Source organism: Silurus meridionalis, chromosome 14 (assembly GCF_014805685.1).
Source record: "Silurus meridionalis isolate SWU-2019-XX chromosome 14, ASM1480568v1, whole genome shotgun sequence".
NCBI lineage: Eukaryota > Metazoa > Chordata > Actinopteri > Siluriformes > Siluridae > Silurus > Silurus meridionalis.
Genome location: NC_060897.1, coordinates 5,223,380 through 5,244,554, shown reverse-complemented (window position 1 = coordinate 5,244,554; position 21,175 = coordinate 5,223,380). Strand labels below are relative to the sequence as shown.

Sequence of the window (21,175 nt, the reverse complement as noted above, 5' to 3'; positions counted from 1 at the left end):
TGTTGTATTATCAGACATTAAACTTGTTTACAGTGCTGGAAATTTGCTCTGCTTTTTTTTTAAATTGATAATTGAATAGATAGCTTGTGGTCTTGTTAAAATTGTAGTCTTTCATATTTTTGAGCAAGATTTTGTGAAATTTTTATTGTTTAAAAAAAATTATAATAAGCCACATGCAGTAGAGATTCTACAATGGTCATTAACACCAGCAATAAGAAACTGGAGTCTGTGGTGCTGATAGTGATGAGCCACAGGGTCATAAACAGGGGGCAACTGCTGTATTATGTCTAAGTGGTAGGGTTGGTTAATTTACTAGACAAAATTACATTATTCACTGATAGAGAACAAAATCCAGTCTGAGGTAGCAAGACTTTCTGGCATTTAAAAAACCCTCAGCCAAAATCATTTTACTATCAACTTGCACCATCTTTAAACTAATTTAACTCCAACCATTCATTTTTACCTAAGCAATGGTTGGAAAAATAGGCAGTGCAAAGAGATAAATATACCGCAGATCAACATGTTTGCTGTTAATGAGCCGTTACAATAGAGCAAGTTCCACCCTTAGGGGCAGGACATACATTTTGGACACCTTATCAAGCTTGCCATATGGACTGTAGATATGATGCTGGAAGCACATAATTGTATAGAATACCTTTGTGTATTCCAATTCACTACATCGGAACTAAGGCATTAAAATGTATTTCATGACCATGACCCTTTGCACAATGAGCTGAGCTTCGTAAAAGGTTTTCTAGAAATGGAGCGAAAGGTGTCCTGCACACAAGCCTGACCTCAGCCTCAAAACACCGTTGGGACGAACTGAAGCTATGATTGCACCCCAAACCTTCTGACCTACATCAGTACAAAATCTTACAAATGCTTTAATGGATGAATGAGCATAACTTCTCCATAGACATGAAGAGTGGAGGTTTTTATAACAGTAAAGCAGGAATAAACCAGGAATAGAAATGTATAATATGCAGATATACAATAACTAGATGTAATGGTCAGGGGTGGACAAGCTTTATTGATCACATGGTGTATGCTGTATATTCTAGAGAATGTTCAATTGGATTATCACAAGCCTAACAACAAAAAAGGTTATAATTTACTCCTAGTATGGAGAGCTTTATTCTAAATTCCAGGGGACATTAGCAAAGTAAATGTAATTTGTTGCTGTACTTGAGTAGCTTTTTTTGTCCTTTACTGAAATATTTTTATTTGGGAGACTTGTATTTTAACTTCACTACATGTGTCAAACATTGTAACTTTTACTCAACTAAATTTTGCTAAAAATTCAGTTGTTCCTTTTTATATATAAGTGGATAAAAACGTAACTGGTCAAACATGCAGCAAGCAACCAATCAAGTTCGAGGTCATTCTCTGTTTTGAACTTGTCTTGATTGCCGCTTGATGGTATCTATGTAGCACAAACATACAGTTTTGCATCAGTTTAACAGCAGGCAAAACATTTTGAGAGAAATAAATAATGGAAGAAACTCCTGACTCGAACTCACCAAAATACCGTGGGCTTATTCGCAAGATTGTTTTTTTTTTTTTTAAACGAGCTTGATAGGTTAAATACTAGCAATCTGATATCAATCAGTTTTTGGTGTCTTTTCATATAAACTGAGCAAAAGTCTTGTGACAAAACATAGCCATAATAAATCATAGTAATTTGGATACCTAAGTCAATTTAAAGGCCAATACGTTTGTACTTTCACTCAGGTGAAAGTTAAAGGAGCACTTTTACTTTTACTGAGTAATATTTTACCAAGTGAATCTCTACTTTTACTCAAGTACATAGTTTTTTTTTACGTCGTTCACCACTTTCAGAAGAATATGAAAGTAGATGGTTTGAAGCACAAACAAGTAAATTTGAACAGTTGAATAAAGGCATATCAGCTCGCTAAGTAGCCAGAGAAACATAGTAATGATGTTACTGGTTATAAATGTTCCTACTTTTTGAACAATGGGATATTTTATCGCTCCTGTTGATACTTAAACAGCTTTGTTGGCTGTTTTATAGGTTCGAGTTGATCCCTCAGCCCACTAATGGCCACATAACAAGGCCTCTGGGGATCCAGTTGAGCTAATAAATTGTTAAAAACAGCCTTTAAAATGGCAGCTAGGATAAATAGGGAGGATGAGTCAGCAAGAGCATGTTAGAACACTATTAGGCTGCTCTTATTTGGGACCCAAGATTTTTGAGGCTTGAGTGGACGCCATATTTTCGGACATGTAAAAACCTCTGATGTGTGCGAGCCCTGCCGAGTCAGCAAGGTGTCTTTTGATATGCTGAGGCAGGAAAACATGTCAGATTCTGAACATTCAAATCAGTGTCTAAAGGAATAATGCAAATATAATATGATTTGAGCTCTTATACACACCGGGCCAGTAAATTAGGTAATGCATTATTGTGAAGAGATCACATAAGGACTTATTATTTCCAATCTTCATGGTCTTCTACTGGGTATTTTATGACTTAACACAGATAAAAGTGACAGGCAAAGATTTTCTGAAATGACAAACTTTAAGAGAATCATATTATTGATATTATTATAATTAGTATTATTATCATAGATACAACTGAGATGTTAAGGGCATTGCTCAAGAAATGGAATCTTGCTGGGTTCAGATCTTAGCTCCTGATTGTTTAATCAGAATTTCAACATCTTAACCACTGAGCTATGCCTTTATTGCTTCAGGCAGCTGGTTTGTTAACCCTGCCACACTCAGTGCTTCAGGGCACGGCCAGCTCCAGCGAATGGACTTGGAGGGTTCGCTGCCTCTCAGGAGGCTCCTAGAGCTGCACCAGGGCATAGCTCCAGCTTTAGGCACACCAGAGGTCAGTCTCAAGAGACCGATTCCCTTAAGAAACTTTCTAGCTATCTGCCAGATGTGTTTCAATGGGTCCTGCACACTGTAGACAGCAGTTGTGAGTCTCGTCCTCGCCAGTTCTACAGGGTGTGCCCCACCCTGGTGCTTTCAGGCTTTGGTCATGGAACATAGGAATTTCCTGAGGTTTGCTTTCAGGGACGGAACTTACCAATACCGGGCCCTTCCAGTTCGCCTTGCCCTTTCACCCTACACTTTCACTAAAAGTGGATGCAGCACTGACCCCTGAGGAGGCACAGTTTTTTTAGCTGCTCGTCTCTCTTCCAAGGTAGTGGAGACCATTTTTTTAATCCAGAGCACCCTCCACAAGGAGGTTGTATGCCGCTGAATAGTGCCTGTTCTGTGTGTGGTGCGAGCATCACCAGTTGGACCCAGTTGACTCCCGGTTGGTTAAGGACTGGAGTTCCTTCAGGAGCAGTTCACCTCAGGGTCATCTCCTTCCACCCTGAAGGGTTACATGTCCGCATTGTGGCCACCCCTTGGTGACACGTTTAAGGCCCGGAACACGACCCAGAGTGCCTGTGTGGGACTTGGCCATTGGTTTGGAGGCTTGGTCAAAGCCTCCCTTCGAGCCCTTGGCTGACGGGGCCATCTTTTCAGGCAGGGCTAGGCAGGGACTGGTCAGTCTGGTGCATTTAGACTCTTGTTCCCAAAGTGTTGTTGACAAGGCTCCAGTTCCTGAAAGGGGACGTCTCTAGGTTACGTATGTAACCCTGGTTCCTTGAGGGAATAAGACGCTGCGTCTCAAGCAATACTTCCTGCACCCCACTTTCTTCCCTTTTCAGAAGCTAGCGTTGGCTCCACCGCATGCACATTTATAGCTTCCTGGTCGTGAAGTCACCCCGCTGGTTACACCGAACCTTGCTGTTAGTCAGATTACACACGTGATTCAGAGCATGGGCAAAGCGGAAGCGTTCCCAAAGCGTTGTTGACATAGCGTCTTGTTCCCTCATGGAACCAGGGTTACATAAAAGACAATTTGTAGTAGGTTTCATATGAATGTAGAGATAATGCTTTAGGACTTTTTTGCTCTTTTCATGTAAAAAATAAAGAAGTATGTAGAGAAAGTGTAGTGTCTTGGGCCTTGCTTTAACACCTGAAAATCTGGAATTTATTTATTTATATATTTATTTTACCATATCTTGTGACAATGTTTGAAAACATGTAAGATTTTCCAGAGCCCTGTTTTTTTGTATCCAGGCAGTTGCGGGATTAGAGTTTTCAGATCCCTCTGCCGTCGCCCCATGACTAAAGGCTGGTTCATGTCGTGTGGCTTTAACAGCTCCCGATGCTGATCATGACTGGCATTAACACCCTCTCCAGCCCTGCGGTGTCTTTCTTCATCCCTCGCTCCCTCTCTCTCTTTGACATTTCATCTTTCTTTTGCCCCTTAGCTTTGAGTGCTGTCATATCCTCTCTTTCTGGGAAACTGCCACCTTATATTATCTCACAAGCTGTGTTATGAGCTGCATTAGGCTGCAGCATGAAGAGAGGAAAAGACACATACGCACACACACACACGACACACACACACACACACACACACACACACACACACACACACACACACATGGTATCTATATTTATCCCACTGTCAAGCAGTGGTGCACAACTGACTGTCACATTAACACATTAGTGACAGTCCGCTAACAAATGCTTTTTTCGTAATGCCTAAACAGCAACATTAAAGCAACATAACAGAAACACAATCACGATAGCACCGCAGACCATGCAGTTAACGCACGCATATATTTTCAGAGACATTGTGAGAATTTGTAGTGTGTGTGTGTGTGTGTGTGTGTGTGTGTGTGTGTGTGTGTGTGTGTGTGTGTGTGTGTGTAAACTGTGAAGACTACAAATGAGAATGGTTTCTGATGCAAACAGAGCCAGAGGGAGCTAATGCTTCAGAAAATCCACAACGTTCTGCTTCTTACGTATCAGGTTTTTTTTTTGTCTTTTACCTGACATAAAATGTTTCACAGATTAAAGTAAAAAAAAAAAAAGCCAAAGAAAACAAGTTTGTGTGAGAGTGAATCGAGGATGAATAAATGAATAAAAAAAAGAAGTGAATGATTGAGTGAGTAAATGATTGAGAGTGAATGAGTAAATTAATAAGTGAGTGAGTAAATGAATAAAAGTAAGTGAAAATGAGTGAATAAATAATTGTGTAAAGAAATAAATAAGCAAAAGAGTGAGAGTGAGTGACGAATGAGTCTGTAAGGAAATGAATAAAAGTGAGTGGAAAAATGAGAGAGTGAATGAGGGTGATAAATGAATGAATTAGTAAGGTGGTCTGAGTGAGATGAATAAAGGTTTAAACGAGAGTGAGTAAATAAATGAATAAAAATCAATGATTAAATTAATGAATAAGTGAAAAAGTGACTCTGTTACTCACTTTTTCACTTATTCATTAATTTAATCATTGATTTTTGCAAGTAAATAATGATAATAATGAGTGAATGAGTGAGTAAATAAGTGATGGAGTGAAAGAGTGAAAGTGAGAAAAAGAGTGAAAGAGTGTTTAATGAATGAGTGAGTGATCATGTAAACAGATAAAGGTGAATGATTAAATGAAATATAAAAATAAATGAATGAATTAAATGAATGATTGAGTGAGTAAATGAATGAATAAGTGACTGAGTGAGTACATGAATGAGAGAGAGAGAGAGAGAGAGAGAGAGAGAGAGAGAGAGAGAGAGAGAGAGAGAGAGAAAGAAAGAGCACTTTGTTGTAAAGTTTCTCTCATTTGGTTACTCTTCTTCAGTTTGTTCAAGTACAAGTTGTTTTTTCATTCCCACTGAAAAGAACTCAAGCATCTAAAACACTGTGTGTGTGTGTGTGTGTGTGTGTGTGTGTGTGTGTGTGTGTGTGTGTATATGTGTGTGTTCAGTCTTTTTTTACTCTTGTTCTTATTTGCTCTGCTCACTTGTTAACTTCAGGCTGTTTTTGGTGTTTGCTTTTAAAATGCTTTTGCCCTTGCCATACATTTTGAGAAGATCAGAACACACACACACACACACACACACACACACACACACATAAAGTGAATAATAAATGTATAACAAATTATGTACAGCAAGAGAAGCTGAAAGCTCACAAGCAATGGACAGAGGTTGAACTAGAACATGCCTTCTGAAGCCCCCCATAGGTCAGTCTGTTTCTGAGCTCAGTGTACACAGTGATTTTTATTTTGTGGTTGTGAAGAGGAGAGCAAGGTCAAGCATGTTTCTCCAGCTGGAACCATAATCACTGTAGTGCATATTCACCATTTTCCACAGCTCGAAGGACAAACAATCGTACTGTCGATTTGGAAAAGATGAAAGGAGACGAAGGGAGAGAGAATAAGCTGAGAAGAAACGAGATGACAAGACTATGGGAGAGGAATCGAAGGGGGGAATGAGTGGGGAGAAGATGAAGAGGAGAAGAGAAAAAAAAGAAAAGAAATTATGAGAAAGAAGGAAAGGAAAGGAAAGGAAAGGAAAGGAAAGGAAAGGAAAGGAAAGGAAAGGAAAGGAAAAGAAAAATAATAAGAGAAGAAATAATTTGAGATAAGATGAGAAAAAATGAGAAGATAACAGGGGATAAACAGATGTGACAAGAAACATATGTGACAAGAAACATGGAAGAGAAAAGACAAGCTGAGGCAAAACAATATGAGACAAGAAAACAAAAGGCAAAAAAGAGACAAAAGAGATGAGAAAATATGAGACACGATGAAAAGAGGCAATAAGAGATACAGGAAGTGAGAAAGGACACACTAAGCCATATGGCAGGGCTGCAACTTACTATTTTCATAAGCGATTAATCAGATGATTAATCAGACGAACATTTTTCTTTTACAAACATTATGTTTAGTTGTGAAGATATAAGCATCTTAAATATATAATTCATTTAATTTTGTATAATAATTCAATGATATATGCATAAATTAAATATGAAAACATTGAAAACAAGCATTTGATCATAGTAAAGTCACAGTAAGTCAAGTTTAAAAACGGGTAACTGTTGAAGTAGACAAATGCTATAAAAACACAATGAAGAAACACAGTTTTCCATTGCAACTGTCCCGAAGTTACAAACAGTTTACACAATAGCACTTTATTAAACTACACCATTTCACATGATGGGGATTGTACAGTTTTTGCTCACCGTGTTGATGCTTCACCTTCATCCGTGACACTAGTATGATTTCTTTTTACATGCTCATGCATCACTGTAGTACTTCTATGCCACATAAGCGCCGCTTTGTATAACCTCCAGGTGTTTTTTTTTGTTGCGTTTAATCTAAAATGCCTCGGATGGACCCCCAAACCCTGCTGCCGGTTGACCCTGTACTCACCCCCATTTCGTTTAGCTGCATAAAAGTCGCTCTGGATTGTGGTGTCCGAAAAATGCCATAAATGTAAGCTTTACACAAATATTAAATTAGCATTCCCTTAAAGAAAACATTAATCATAAACATAAACCTGCGCTATGTCTTGCAGCCCAGAAAATGAATCGACACCTTCCGACCATTCAGAAATAAGAATTCAGCTGCACTCTGGGAAAATACTTTTTTTTAAACAGTAGACTTCTAGCCAAAGCTCTCATCGACGAGCAATCAGAAAGCCAGACTAGCGCAAAAACTTTCTATTTCGTCTTTTGGAACGTACTGAAGTTTCATCAGTAATATCAGTATTCATGCACGGATGAAATCAGAAATTTCTTGCCACAGCCAGTGAAAGTCAACACTGTATGCTAATAAACAAGTGCACAGAGTTTGCCGAGTTCCGCCCACCATACCTGCACTGAACTAATGCCAAAACTTTTTTTCCTGGCCACTGCAACACATGGAGGCATTGCATATGCATGCACACACTTCCACTTTGCACCTTGCATTTCCAATTTTTTTTACTTGTACCCATCCATCTCTCTCTCTCTCTCTCTCTCTCTCTCTCACCTAGAACTTCAAATAAGACAGTATGTTGTGTAAAGAAGGTGAGGGGTGGAGGAGAAATAAAGGACAACCTTGTGGCTTATGTAGATAATGTTTGTGAAAGCAAAGGGGATCAACACACTGAAAAACTCTCAAAACTCTGACCTGTACCCAGGTGTACATGCTAACGCAGTGCTACCACTTCTAGTCTACAAATAATGTCAGTTCAGAAATACAGAAATTCTGGCTTCCCTATAAACTATATATATATCCGCGAAAGTTCGTAAAGTGAATGTTTGTAAAGTGGGAGTGTCTATACAAAAGGAATCAGAGCCTCTGCTAGCTAGTTGTCAAACATCCCGAACCATCTAGAGATGTACCAGCGCCAATTGGATCCCACTTCATGTGGAGTTTTGACATTAGACCTCCTTAAGTGTTTATAGGCTCTGGCATGGAGAAGCTGGTGTTGGATCTGTGATGATCACAAATGTTGAGCTATTTTATGACTTGCTCAGTAGCTCCTAGTTTTATAACCACAATGACTGTATAAGACTGTAGAATCATTACTTATAATCTTATACTCCAGTGCTCATGTTAGTTCTAAAAATCTAAAAAAAAAAAAAAAAAAAAAGACGTTACATGTACATACGTATTTACCTAGACCCTTAGCAACAACACTTAAAACCTGCCTCACCGCTCAATACCAGCACAAAGCCATTCCTAAAATGAAGCATGGTGGTGGCAGCATCATGCTATGGGGGTGGTTTTTTGCAGCAGGCACTTGGCAACTGGTCAGGGTTGAGGGAAGGCTAAATAGAGCAAAGTACAGAGATATCCTCAATAAAAAGCTGTTTCACAGCACTCAGTCTGGGCCAAAGGTTCAGCTTTCTACATCACACCAACCCTAAGCACACAGCCAATACAACACAAGAGTGGATGTGAGTGAATGTTCTAGAGTGGTCCAGCCAGGGCCGTGACTTGAATCCTATTGTACACCATATCTGCTTGATTCATCTTCACTATATCATCCCTACCTCTGGATGGAGTTCTGATCAATTGTAGACACTCTGTGCAGTTAAGGATGTTTCCACATAAACCACCTAAAGATCCATGAAGTTCTCTTTTGAGTCTGGTTCCTCTCAAGGTTTCTTCCTGATACCATCTCAGGGAGTTTTTCCATGCCACAGTTTTAACTGGGTTCACTCATTAGGGGGGAAAAAAACATTATAGGCACAAGTTTATAGGCACTAAACATATTTACATTCTTACTTTATAACCTCTTTATCTCTGTAAAGCGTCATTGGGACAATGTCCATGGTTAAAAGCCCTGTACAAATATAAATAAATTGAATTGAATTTGCCAGCACTGACAAGTTAAAGCTGTCGTTGATGGATGACTAGAAAACTGACTGAGTGGATAAAAATGACCGTTGTTTCCGTTAGTTATTTGAAACACGTGTCTAGAATTCTTTCTGCTGTAAACCATCCACAGAGATAAAGTAGTGTAATAAGATTGCAAGTATTCCAATGAATTTTAATGAACAGTTATTGAAGTGATAGAGAGTGAAAGAGAGAGAGAGAGAGAGTGCATCAAGTGAAATTGAGTTTTTTTTCTGCAAACACTGGTTTTCAAAATGATCAGCACCCACACAAATAATATTTGAAGCTTCCTTAAGAGAGAATAACAGCCCAGAGCTTCTTCCTGTAACGACTAACAAATGTGCCAATGCACGGAGAGGATCTTGGACCACTCAGCCATGCAGAACTTTACACTGCATTTAAAGTGCTACAGAAATACAGGTGCAGTTTTGGATTAACAGGCAAGCCGGAGGCGACGGTGGAGAGGAAAAACTCCCAGAGGCAAGGTTAAGAAGAAAACTTGGAGAGGAAGCAGACTGAAAAGGAAAATTGCATACAACAATTGGATTTATTGCTTTAACTTTTTTTATCTTCACTTTTATTTACCTTCATTTTTCCCCCAATTAAGTGTCTACACGATTTACTTATTAAATGTATTTTCTTACTTTGTTGGAAACTTGAAATCTCTGGCTCGCTAATTAGAGATAAACCTACAATTTTAGGAATAGACTTATAGCACTCAATGTAGACACTCTTTTATACAACTTTATAACGCTTTATCTTTGTAAAGCTGCTTTGAGACCGTTGTTAAAAGCACTATACAAATAAAAATCGATTGAATTGAATTAAAAAGATTAATTAAAAAAACTGGTTCTTAATCGTTTGCATTGATAATAAGATATAAGAGTATTTTTACTTTGTTATTAGATAAATCTTTTTAAGTATTTAGACCATCAGAGTATTTTCAATGGGTGGAAAGTTTTACTCAACTACAATTCAGAAAAAAACCTGCTGCTCCTCACTACTTTGAAGCCAAAAAATAAAAAGATGAAAAAGTAAATGAAAAGTCCAAGCGTAACCCTACACTTCTGGTAAGAGTGTGTTTGAAGTGAAGGCTCTCTCACTGTGTATCTGTAACTATAGAAAACTCTCTCATTACAAAGGTTTGATGTGCAGAACAATGGAACACCAAACTGCATCCATTATCTACACAGTTCTCATACAGCAACACTTTGACTTTTGGTACTCAAGTCTATTAAAAGGTGAGAACTTTTTACTCAAATCTAAATGTAAAACCTCTGCTGGAACCATATTTAAGATAATTCCCAAATACAGGAAGGGAGGGAGGTGGTAGCTTAATGGTTAAGGAATTGTATATTATGTCATGAGTTCAAATCCCTGCCACTCCTGGACCCCTGCACAGGGCCTTTAACCCCAATAGCTGCTCAGTTTTATGAATGAGAAAATACAATATAAGTCGCTCTGGATAAGTGCATCCGCCAAATACCATCCAAGTAAATTTACTATAAAAATCTACTTCATTTTCCATTGATAGATTGTGCATAAATGAACATCACAAACTGTTGATGAAATTGTTTTAAACTAGTATCTTGTCATCTAGTGATTATTGCTGTGTGCACTGGAAAGTCTGTCCAATCTAATAAAAAGTTTACTGTAAAATCTGGTTTCTACAACTCCTCCAAAATGGGCTATTATGATGTCTCAATGATGTTAGAATGAATCGAATGGTGTGCTATAGTGTCAGAAAAATGGTGGGGAGAGAAATGAAGTGGCTGAGTGAATCTTAGTGAAGCAATAAGCAACTCTTTGCTGTGTGTAATGCTCCCAGGAGAGATGAATGTCATGATGAAAACACTGGGAGAGCAAATCACTTCTTTATTAATGTACTGCTGCAAGAGGAGTAAAAATGATGCCTGGAGCACTGAGAATTCCATTCGTATTAGTCTAATTTGTGTGTTTAATGAAATACTTTACAGGTTAGATTAGGATCAAAAACTGCATTGTTTCTTGTTAATAAATGCGATGTTTTAAAATGTGATCATTGTAAAACACCTGATTATAGTCAGCATGGACTCGAACGGAGTCTCACTATGCAAGTGGTAACTCAGTGGTTAAGGCTCTGGGTTACCAATCAGAAGGTTGGAGGTTTAAACCCCAGTATTGCCAAGCTGCTATTCTTGGGCCCTTGAGAAAGACCCTTAACTCTCTGTGCTCCAGGGACACTGCATCATGGCTGACCATGTGTTCTGTCTCCAGCTCCATAACATTGTTGAGATATGCAAAGAAAGAATTTTACTGTGCTGTAATGTATATGTGACAAGTCAAAACATCTCATCTCTATTCTATTGGAATGGGACATATTTTCTTTTTCCAGTCATGTTAGTAAATTCTTCTTCTTCTTCTTCCTCTTTCGGCTGCTCCCATTAGGGGTCGCCACAGCAGATCATCCATCTCCATCCATCTCCATCCATCTCTGTCCTCTACATCTGCCTCTTTTACACCAACTACCTGCATGTCTTCCCTCACCACATCCATGAACCACCTCCTTGGCCGTCCTCTTTTTCTCCTTCCTGGTGGCTCCATCCTCAGCATTCTTCTACCAATATAATTCATGTCCCTCCTCTGCACATGTCCAAACCATAAATTATTGAGAATAGAGCAGAGTTAAGGAAAACTAAACTAAACTAAATAACAACAAATTTTTCAGCTCCTTGAACAATTAGGTGATAGCATGCCTAATACTTAAATTTAATTTTTTAACATACTCTATATGGACAGGTGAAGTGTTAGCTCAGTGGTTACGTGTCTGAGTTACTGATCTTCAAGGTTACTGGGTTACTGATCTCAAAGCTGACACTGTTGGGCCCCTGAGCAAGGCCCTTAACCCTCAGTGCTCCAAGGGTGCTGTATCATTGTCTGACCCTGCGCTCTGACCCCAGATTCTTTACATGTTGGGATACGCGAAGAAAAAATTCACTGTGATGTAAAGTACATGTGAAAAGTGTAAAAGCACCATTCTTTCTTTTTCAAAAGTTTGTGGACACCTAACCATGGTCAGGTACTGATGTAGGTGAGGTAAGAAAGAAGTGCAGTCAGCATTCCAATTCATCCCAAAGGTGTTCAAGAGGTTTGTGAGGTCTTGAGGTCAAAGCTCTATAGCAGGGCACTTAAGATCTTCCACTCCAAACCATGTAAAGCATATCTTCATGAAGCTGGCTTTTTGCAGTGGGACATTGTCATGCTGAAACAGGTTTGGGTCTCCTTGTTCAAATGAGGGGAAAATGTCATGCTACTACATCTAAAGACGTCATATACAATTGTGTGCATCCAACTTTGTGCCAACAGTTTGGCATTGTGTCATGAAAAGTCAGGTGCTTTAATACTTTTCTATAGTGTATATATGGGCAAATTTTTTACACATTAGTTGGGAACAGTCTGCACAAGGACCCGAAGTTGTGTGGTACCCACATGGAAACACTTTCATACACAAATGGCAGTTGGGGAAAAAAAAAAAAAAAAAAAAACACAACCAGATTTTTTTTTTTTTGGTTTGCTGAGGCTAAAGTAATAGGAAGATTAAGGTTTATCATACTGTAGCACAAAATATTATACTATTGTGTGTGTGTGTGTGTGTGTGTGTGTGTGTGTGTGTGTGTGTTTACCCGTCTCTCCCCACACAGGCAAGTACTCATCTTGCTGAATATCCAACATAATCTCAAGGCCATTTCCGGTTCCTCCTTTCATCGTGGTTCTCAGAGCCTTGCCCTCCTCAGCTGCATTGAACATATAACACTTCCCATATCGTGTAAAAACCTGCAACAAGAAGAAAAAAATAAAACATTGTTACATGAGTGTGTCTGTAGTACTAGATGGCATTGAGATAGGATTAAAAAAACAACAAAAACCCCCAAAAAACATTTACATCAGTAAGTCAGCAGGAGCTACATTTAGCTCTATTGCTGCTGGACAGACAGAGCTGCAGACTCGCAACAGTGATGATGCAAAAAAGCTGCAAATGGATGGATCTCAGTGAGCAGAGGCAATCTAGCATGCCTCTGGGTCACACTTTCTCCATCAGTAAACCCCACCCTTCCCCAGGATCTAGAATGAACTCTGCTTTGGGAATTAGACGGTCTCGAAGTGAGGACAAGGAAATGACGGCTGTGCTTTTACAGCCCATGGCTTTACACAGCGGACTGAATAAGGACAAATTCATCCCATTAGGAAGTAATGGAGCATGAGGACAAACATGCCACCTTCTTGTCCTTTCTACCTCTTTCTCTCTCTCTATCGCTCTCTCTTTTTTCTCTCTCTCTCTCTCCCAATCTTTCTCTCTCCATCCTTCTCATTAGAAGCCCCAGGGAGTCAGTGGTTTGTGGTTGATTGTAGACAGGTAATGGAGTATAGAGTGCAGGAGATAGTTGAAAAGAAAAAAAAAGCTAGTAAACTAATAGAGGGCTGGCCCCAGGGTTTGTGTTTGGATGTGGAGAGTCAAAAACAGACACCCAGCAAGAAACTCTTAAAAGAATGGGCTTTTTACTGGTATTAAACTCTATTGCCTGTCAGAGATGAACAAATCACTAGCTTGGGACATGTGCGTTATGTATCCAGGCTATCAGTTTTTCACAGTTGCCTGGCAAATAAGTAGATTCAGTATGATGTTGACATAGCGGTCACCGGCAATCCTTTTCTTTTCTTTTCTTTTTTTTTTTCAAACGTCACTTTACCAGGAGTCTATTTCCTGAGTTAAAAAAAAAACAATTTCTTTCTCTTACACAATGAAATGTACTGAACAGCAAGAGCTGAAACCATCTTAAAATGAATAAATGCCTCCAAAGGTTTTATGTGGGAATTTCAGATTATTAACTATACAGGTAGGATTAAAACACATTAAAAAAATATAAGCTGTAGCTTTGATGGGGGAAAGGAAGAAAGAGAGGAAGTAAAAAAAAAATGAAATCTAAAAAATATTATGAGTTTGTGGACTCCTAGCCATAAGTATGGTATGTGCTTTTTCAACACATTCCATATTTAGTGCCAATTTGCTCTTATAATCACCTTCAGTCTTTTGAGAAGATGTTCCACTAGATCTTGGAGTGTGCTTGTGGAGATTTGTGCTCATCTAGAGTGCTCATTGTGCTCATTACTGATTTAGGTGAGAAGGCCTGGGTTGCTGTCAGCATTCCAATTCATCCCAAAAGTGTTTAATAGGGTTGAGGTCAGAGCTCTATAGCAGACCACTCAAGATCTTTCCTCTACAAGCAATATAAACCAGGTCGAGGCTGGCTTTGTGCACATGTGCATTGTCATGCTAGAACAGGGTTGGGTCTCCTGGGTAAAATAGAAAATTTCAATATTGTAATTTGGGGAAGAATCACATATTGATGGAAATTCATGGGTTTCAATACTTTTGGGAATACAGTAAAGATGGACTATTACTATAGTAACAAATATATTTTATAAATATTTGTAATATTTCTTAATTATTATTTATTTTTTATTACCGTATTTTACGGACAATAAGCCGTTACATTTTTCCTACGTTTTGAACCTCGCGGCTTAAACAACGAAGCGGTTTATTTATGAATTTTTCCTGGGTTTTTCCCGGTTTCACAAACTGAAAAAACTGAACCCCATAACATTAGACCAGTGAAATTTCTGAACGGAAACGAAAAAACGCCCCTCACCTGTGTTCTGAGCTGCACGGCATCGGGAGAAAAATTTTATTTTTAAACGCACGACGATACCAAAAGATAAACTCCCATGAAAATAGTTGTGAAAGGAAGGAGGAAGACAGTGAACAATTACTTTCTTGGTAGGCTACTGTTTAGATACAAGCCGTTGTAGCGTGTTGAGTCTGGGTGAAGGGAGAACTCGCTAACTCCAGTTGCAACAGAAATCATATAAGCACAGACAGGTTTCCAAAACTCGTGCTTTTTTATTTTTCTTGGCAACAGCGTTACGGGTTAGACAAAGAAACTTCAGAAAATAATAAGGACATATTCCTCGTCTTGCACACATGCAGTAATATCGGAAGAATGCAGTGCCAGGCTATTCCCAAAATACCGCTATGCTCCTAAAGGAAGCGCAACATATTTCACCCGTTACACCATGTGTAACGTGTCTTTCGTTAAAGCCTGTGTAAAGTTCATTAGTTTCAGTGTAGACACCTGTGGCTTATAGACAGGTGCGGCTTTTTTATGTTCAAAATAAAAATATTTAAAAAATTCATATATGGGTGCGCTTTATAGCCTGGAAATTACCGTATTTCTATTTGTTTTCTTGACCAAAATAGAAAGTGCCATTAGAAAGTGTCATTGGCTCTGCACACTGTACAATGACAATATAGTTAAATCTTCTATAACGTAATTTGAATTTAGGGTTCAAAATAATATGTACATTTTAAATAAAAAGCGAATAAAAAGACACAAACACAAAAAAGGATTTTCAGGTTTCCAAGCTCAATGTTTAGATTCAGCTTTTTTGTAAACAGTAAATCTTTATAACTTACAGAACCTCTTTGACCTCTATACGCTTAAAATAACGCTTAGCTATTTTTACAACTCGGCAGCTTAGTTAACATTTAGCTTATTAAGGCAGGTTGTCAGATCAATATGACCTATGCTGGGTGAGATGAATGGAAACAGGCATGTTGGAAGATTGATTTTCTGGGATTTTTCACTGCACTTGTCAAGACAGCTTAGCAACCAGAAAGAAATGTTAAAGATACATGAATCCATGGATTTTAAGGATTTATTTTTAACATTATTATTATTATTATTATTATTACAGGAAAGTTTTGGAAATTGAATTTCAGTCATCATAATGTAAATAAGCTGCTCAAAAGCATTATAGTCCTTTTTCCCCCTAAAATAATAATAAAAAAATTATTTAACTATGTTATTTTAAGCCTAGTGTGTTTAGCTAATCATGAACAAATTGTATTTCTAGGTAATTGCTTAATAGCCACACTATCAACCAAATCACTATATGGGTGAGAGCAAAGGCCTAAGAGATTTTATCCTCAAGCCTCCTAAAATAAACCATTCGGGATAGGTTCACAATTTGATTAAGGAGCTCATCTGGAGAAGACCTTTTTAATCATTTCCAGATGAAGATGGGTCTGTACATCATGTCCACTTTAGAGTTTACCCAAAAAAGAGAAGTCTGGTTTTAATCAGCATTGACAGCTTTTTGTTGAAGACAGTCTGATCCACTTATATTTGATTCTACTTTATAGTCATCTAATCAGTATTCTGGGATGGTGGATGTTAATTTTAACTAAAAAGTCACGGCTTCACAGTCACAAATTTACTGAAGAAGGTTACCTAATAATCCATGATTCTGTTTGTCCTCTTCTCTGTATTAAGCTACACATGGTCCTGGGATGCCTGTGATCCTGCCCCTTGCATTTTCCAAAACCTACTTTACATTTCTTATATTCACACAACTGAGCAGCCATGGGCTTAAGGGCCTTGGTCAGGGGCCCAGGTGTGGCAGCTTGGCATGGCTGGGATTTGAACTTATGACCTTCAGATCCAAAGTCCAATGCCTTTACCATTTAGTTAACGCCTCCCACTAGAACACCACTAACTGCTGCTGAGGATGATCCACATGGATTAGAACACTTGGCATAGATGGTTTTGCCACTGTGTCCATCAGTGAACAACTTTTTGAATGGAAGTTGGAAGTGACATTTGTCCACAGTGGATCATATACTCATATACACATCATATACCGTCTCCATAATACTCTGTCCTCTACATGTGCCTCTTTTAAATTAACTACATGCACGTCTTCCACGTCACCACATCTATAAACCTCCTCCTTTGTCTTTTCCTTTTCCTCCTTCCTGGCACCTCCATACTCAGCGTTCTTTTACCTATATACACCATGTCTCTCAAACCATCTCAATCGTGCCTCCCTGTCCCCAACATCAATACATGCACTCTCTCTCAGTCGTCTCCCTCTAATTCACTCGTTCCTAATCCTGTCTATCATCGTCACTCCAAATGAAAATCTCAAATAATAATAAAAATAAATTAAACTGAATAAAGTTAAGATGTTGGACTTCTGATCAGAAGATTGAAAGTTCAAATACCATCAATCTGCCACTGCTGGGCCCTTGAGCAAGGCCCTTAATCCTCAACTGCTCAGTTGTATAAATGAGATAAATGTAAGTTGCTCATGTATAAGGGAGTCCTACAAATTCTATAAATGTCATAACGATTAAATTATGAGCTTCTTTTTAAAAATAAAAAAATATATACAAATACACTCTAACAGCCCGGATCCCATGTCCCCTTGTCTCTATAATCATAAGTGTAAGAGTAGAGTGATGCTTTACATGTGAATGAGACTCTGTTTGCACAGATTTTACAGAGCTCTGCTATAGATCATTAATAGCATATTGTAAAAATTAACTGTAGAGACCTTACTGAGATCTGCACATTACTCACACTCCCTCTCACACACACACATACACACACAACCTCTAATGGCTTAGAAAGTAAAATAAATAAAATAATGAAATATTATACATGATGGTTATGATGGTTTATAATATCTTTATAATGGTTTATATATATATATATATATATATATATATATATATATATATATATATATATATATATATATATATAAACCATTTTTTTTTTTTGCATATCCCTATTCATCTCTCTGTGAATCTCTCTATGTCTCTATTCACATCTATCTCTAGGTATGTCTCTACGACTATGATACGCTCAATGTCCCCGTCTCTGTCTTTCTCTCTTTATGTCTCTGACAATCTCCATGTTTCTCTTCATGTCCCTGTCTTATTTGGATTTACTCGGAGGACAGCAACAGCAGGAAAAAAATTTTTTTCAATGATTTATACTTATTCAAAGCTTGAAATACAGACACTGCTGTCTGCTGAACTAAAGAACTTGACAGGAGGCACAAATTTAAAAATAGATTTACTTCTATTACTTGTAAATTAAGGAAACGTGGTTAAAAGTTGAATCAAACCATGTGTCAAGTGCACAGGCTGCCTGCTTTGGAGGTTTTTTTTTCCCAGATCTCAGCATTCGCTCTGGCACTTAACATATTACTGCAGGCACATTCTTACTGCTTTTCTGAAAATCTGGAGAAAGGAGAAAGCTAGTTCACCAACATTGAGCAGAGTGCATTAAAAATGGTAGCAGGATAATACACAGGGCAACACATATCTGTCGTAAACAGTGATGCTTTAAAAGGCCATGTCAGCACTGAGAGAAATATTGATTAAGGAACCTACTGGAAAAATGCAGGAGAACTTGTAAGAGCCTGTTTTTTCTAACTGAATGATATCAAATCAGCTGGCGAATTTCACTTTCGACTTGAAAAACATGACATACTGTACAACTGGAAAGCTGTTTTTTTTTTTTTTTTTTAATTCTCTGTATATCATTTCTTCCCCACAAAGAAACCTGTGATTTAGTGGTAACTGGTGAGATTCTTCATGGCATGCCCTAGCTCCCAGAAAGACGGAACAGCCTGACATTTGGAGAGTTGACAAGGACTGCCGCAGGGAAAATAATGAAAAATCACCTGGGTTTAATAGTCTGTCAGTCGGGTTTTATAAATGTTTGCAGAGATTTTATGACGTACGACTAAAGTTCATGGACCAGGAGACTCTTCTTTTTTGAACTGCCAGTGTTCATGCTATTACAACCAACTAGGAGGCCTCAAAACACAGTGTAAAACTGCACAACATTTCTGGTCTATTGTGTTTTTCAAGGCAAAAAATATACAAATATTACTCATGAGGACCGTATAGGATCCTGAAGCTCATTTTGTATTTAAATATCAATAGGGGAAGAAGTCAACTATTCCTGTACTTGAGTAAAAGTATGAATCCTTTGCTTAAATAGTGAAGTGAAAAAAAAAGTACACCTTATTTCTACTTGAGAAAAAGGACAAGGTACAAGATAAGTGCAGATCACTGAGAATTATATGTAAATAATAAATGCAGTTCGGTGTTCCATTCTCTTGCACATCTAATCTTTAAAAGAAGAACGTTTTCTATAGTTACAGACATACAACAGGAGAACCCCTACTTCACACACACTGCTGAAATACAGTATAGGGTTACACTTTTGGTTCATAACTTCTTATTTAATGCAATTTAAACCAATCAGGCATAACATTATGATCAGCTGCCTAATATTGTGTTGGTCCCCTTTTTGTTGCCAAAACAGTCCTGACCAATCGAGCATTAACAGCATTAAGTTCTTTAACTATTTGAGCTACAGGAGCTTGTCTGTAGGAACAGGACCACGTGCATCAACAAGCCTCAGCCGCCCATGACCCTGTCACCAGTTCACCACTGTTCCTTTCTTGGACCTTTTTTGGTAGATACTGACCACTGCAACCTGGGAAACATCCCACAAGAGCTGCAGTTTTGGAGACGCTCCGACCCAGTCGTCTAGACGTCACAATTTGGCCCTTTTCAAACTTTCTCAAATTCTTACACTTGCCCATTTTTCCTGCTTATAACACGTTAAGTTTGAGGTAAAAATGTTCATTGCTGCCCAACAGGTGCCATGATAAAGAGATAATCAGTTATCAACCCTTCACTGATGGATACTTGGATGCAACATTACTGTCAAAATCCCACTTTATGGTTATTGAGTTGAGATCATTAGGCAGTTCATCCTCAGCAGCAGCAAGTGGTTTCAATTGAAGTCCATCTGGAAGCAGGACATCTGGATAAATCTGGCAGGTCCAAAAAGAATGGGACAGGATCTTTTAATAGAAATACCTGGTGTGACTTCAAAGGTGAACCTTCTACATCTCTGCTTTAAAGGGTGAGCATGACAGCTTTAATACCCTGGTCTCAGCTTACAGTTTTTCTAGGGTTTCAGGGATTTCAGTCTCCATGTTCATGGCTCATTTGTAGACTTGACAAACGCTTGACAAAAGTGCTTTTCAGGTAATTTCCTCCATTCCCAGAGTAACAGATTCGCTTCAGAGGTGTAAAACCGCTCTCCCTCAACTACTGTATTATCTCTTAGCCTATTCCTGGAATATATACTGTAGATAATGCCTTAAGCTGGGAAAAGGGATGACAGCAATGATTCATCTTGATTCCTAAAGAGGTGTCCAGATATAGGTTTGTATACTACAGGGATGACAGTTTTATATAAATTTGTGTAAACATCTGTACATAACACAGCATTATAAGGAAAGTCTGATACCAGATGGAGGAATTACATTTCATTCTTTGAGGATACATTTCTATCCTTTACAAACCTCCTCTGCCCAGGGTGGATTTGTTGTCAGGGCCTGTCAGGCTTGTTCTCTTCAAATCCCATGATATAGAACATGATCTTGGTGTAATCGTTTCTGTTTAAATTGCTTGCATAATCATTGGGGTTATCAAAGCAAAGATATACTACCGAAGACATACTAAGAGAAGCGTTCGAGTCTATTAATGAGAGTGGAAAGCATCCAACTGTTAATCTTCAATGCAATTCATTGCCAAAGGTCTCTATCTTGCTCTTACAACTGTGAATAATGAATTAAAATATGATAATAAATCAGACTGTAGCAATAACTGTGCAGTCATATTAAATTATTTTATGACTTTCCCCACTTCATTTTACTAATTAGACAAAAAAAGGTTTCTTGTGGTCTGTTGTGTTTTGACAGCTGACATGTCAAAGAGACCAGAGAGGTTATAAAGAGGCAGAACCTTTCACTAATTACATTGCAAATCCAAATAAAAACTCAATTCATCAAGTTGTATTTATTGCTCACAAGTCAGTGTAATCGAGTCTTATTTTGAAAGCAATAATTCGAGTAAAACTCAGCATCTCAGAATTTAAAAACATGGTGCCATGACCCGGATATTACGTTTTTCTGGCAATAAAAATATGTTAGTCCCGTAAATACAGACACGGGCAACAGCAAATCAAAGAAACTTCTAAACATATGGTAAGGTAAAGCATTAGG

General features: G+C 38.2%; 1 protein-coding gene across 1 annotated transcript in view; it reads right to left on the bottom strand.

The window, feature by feature from the left end:
- asic2 (acid-sensing (proton-gated) ion channel 2) overlaps window positions 1-21,175 on the bottom strand; it is a 169,589-nt gene that overhangs the window by 25,289 nt on the left and 123,125 nt on the right. The window contains exon 2 of the mRNA XM_046866662.1: window positions 12,859-13,009. Within this exon, the coding sequence (XP_046722618.1) occupies window positions 12,859-13,009 (151 nt within the window). The remainder of the gene's footprint in view (window positions 1-12,858; window positions 13,010-21,175) is intronic.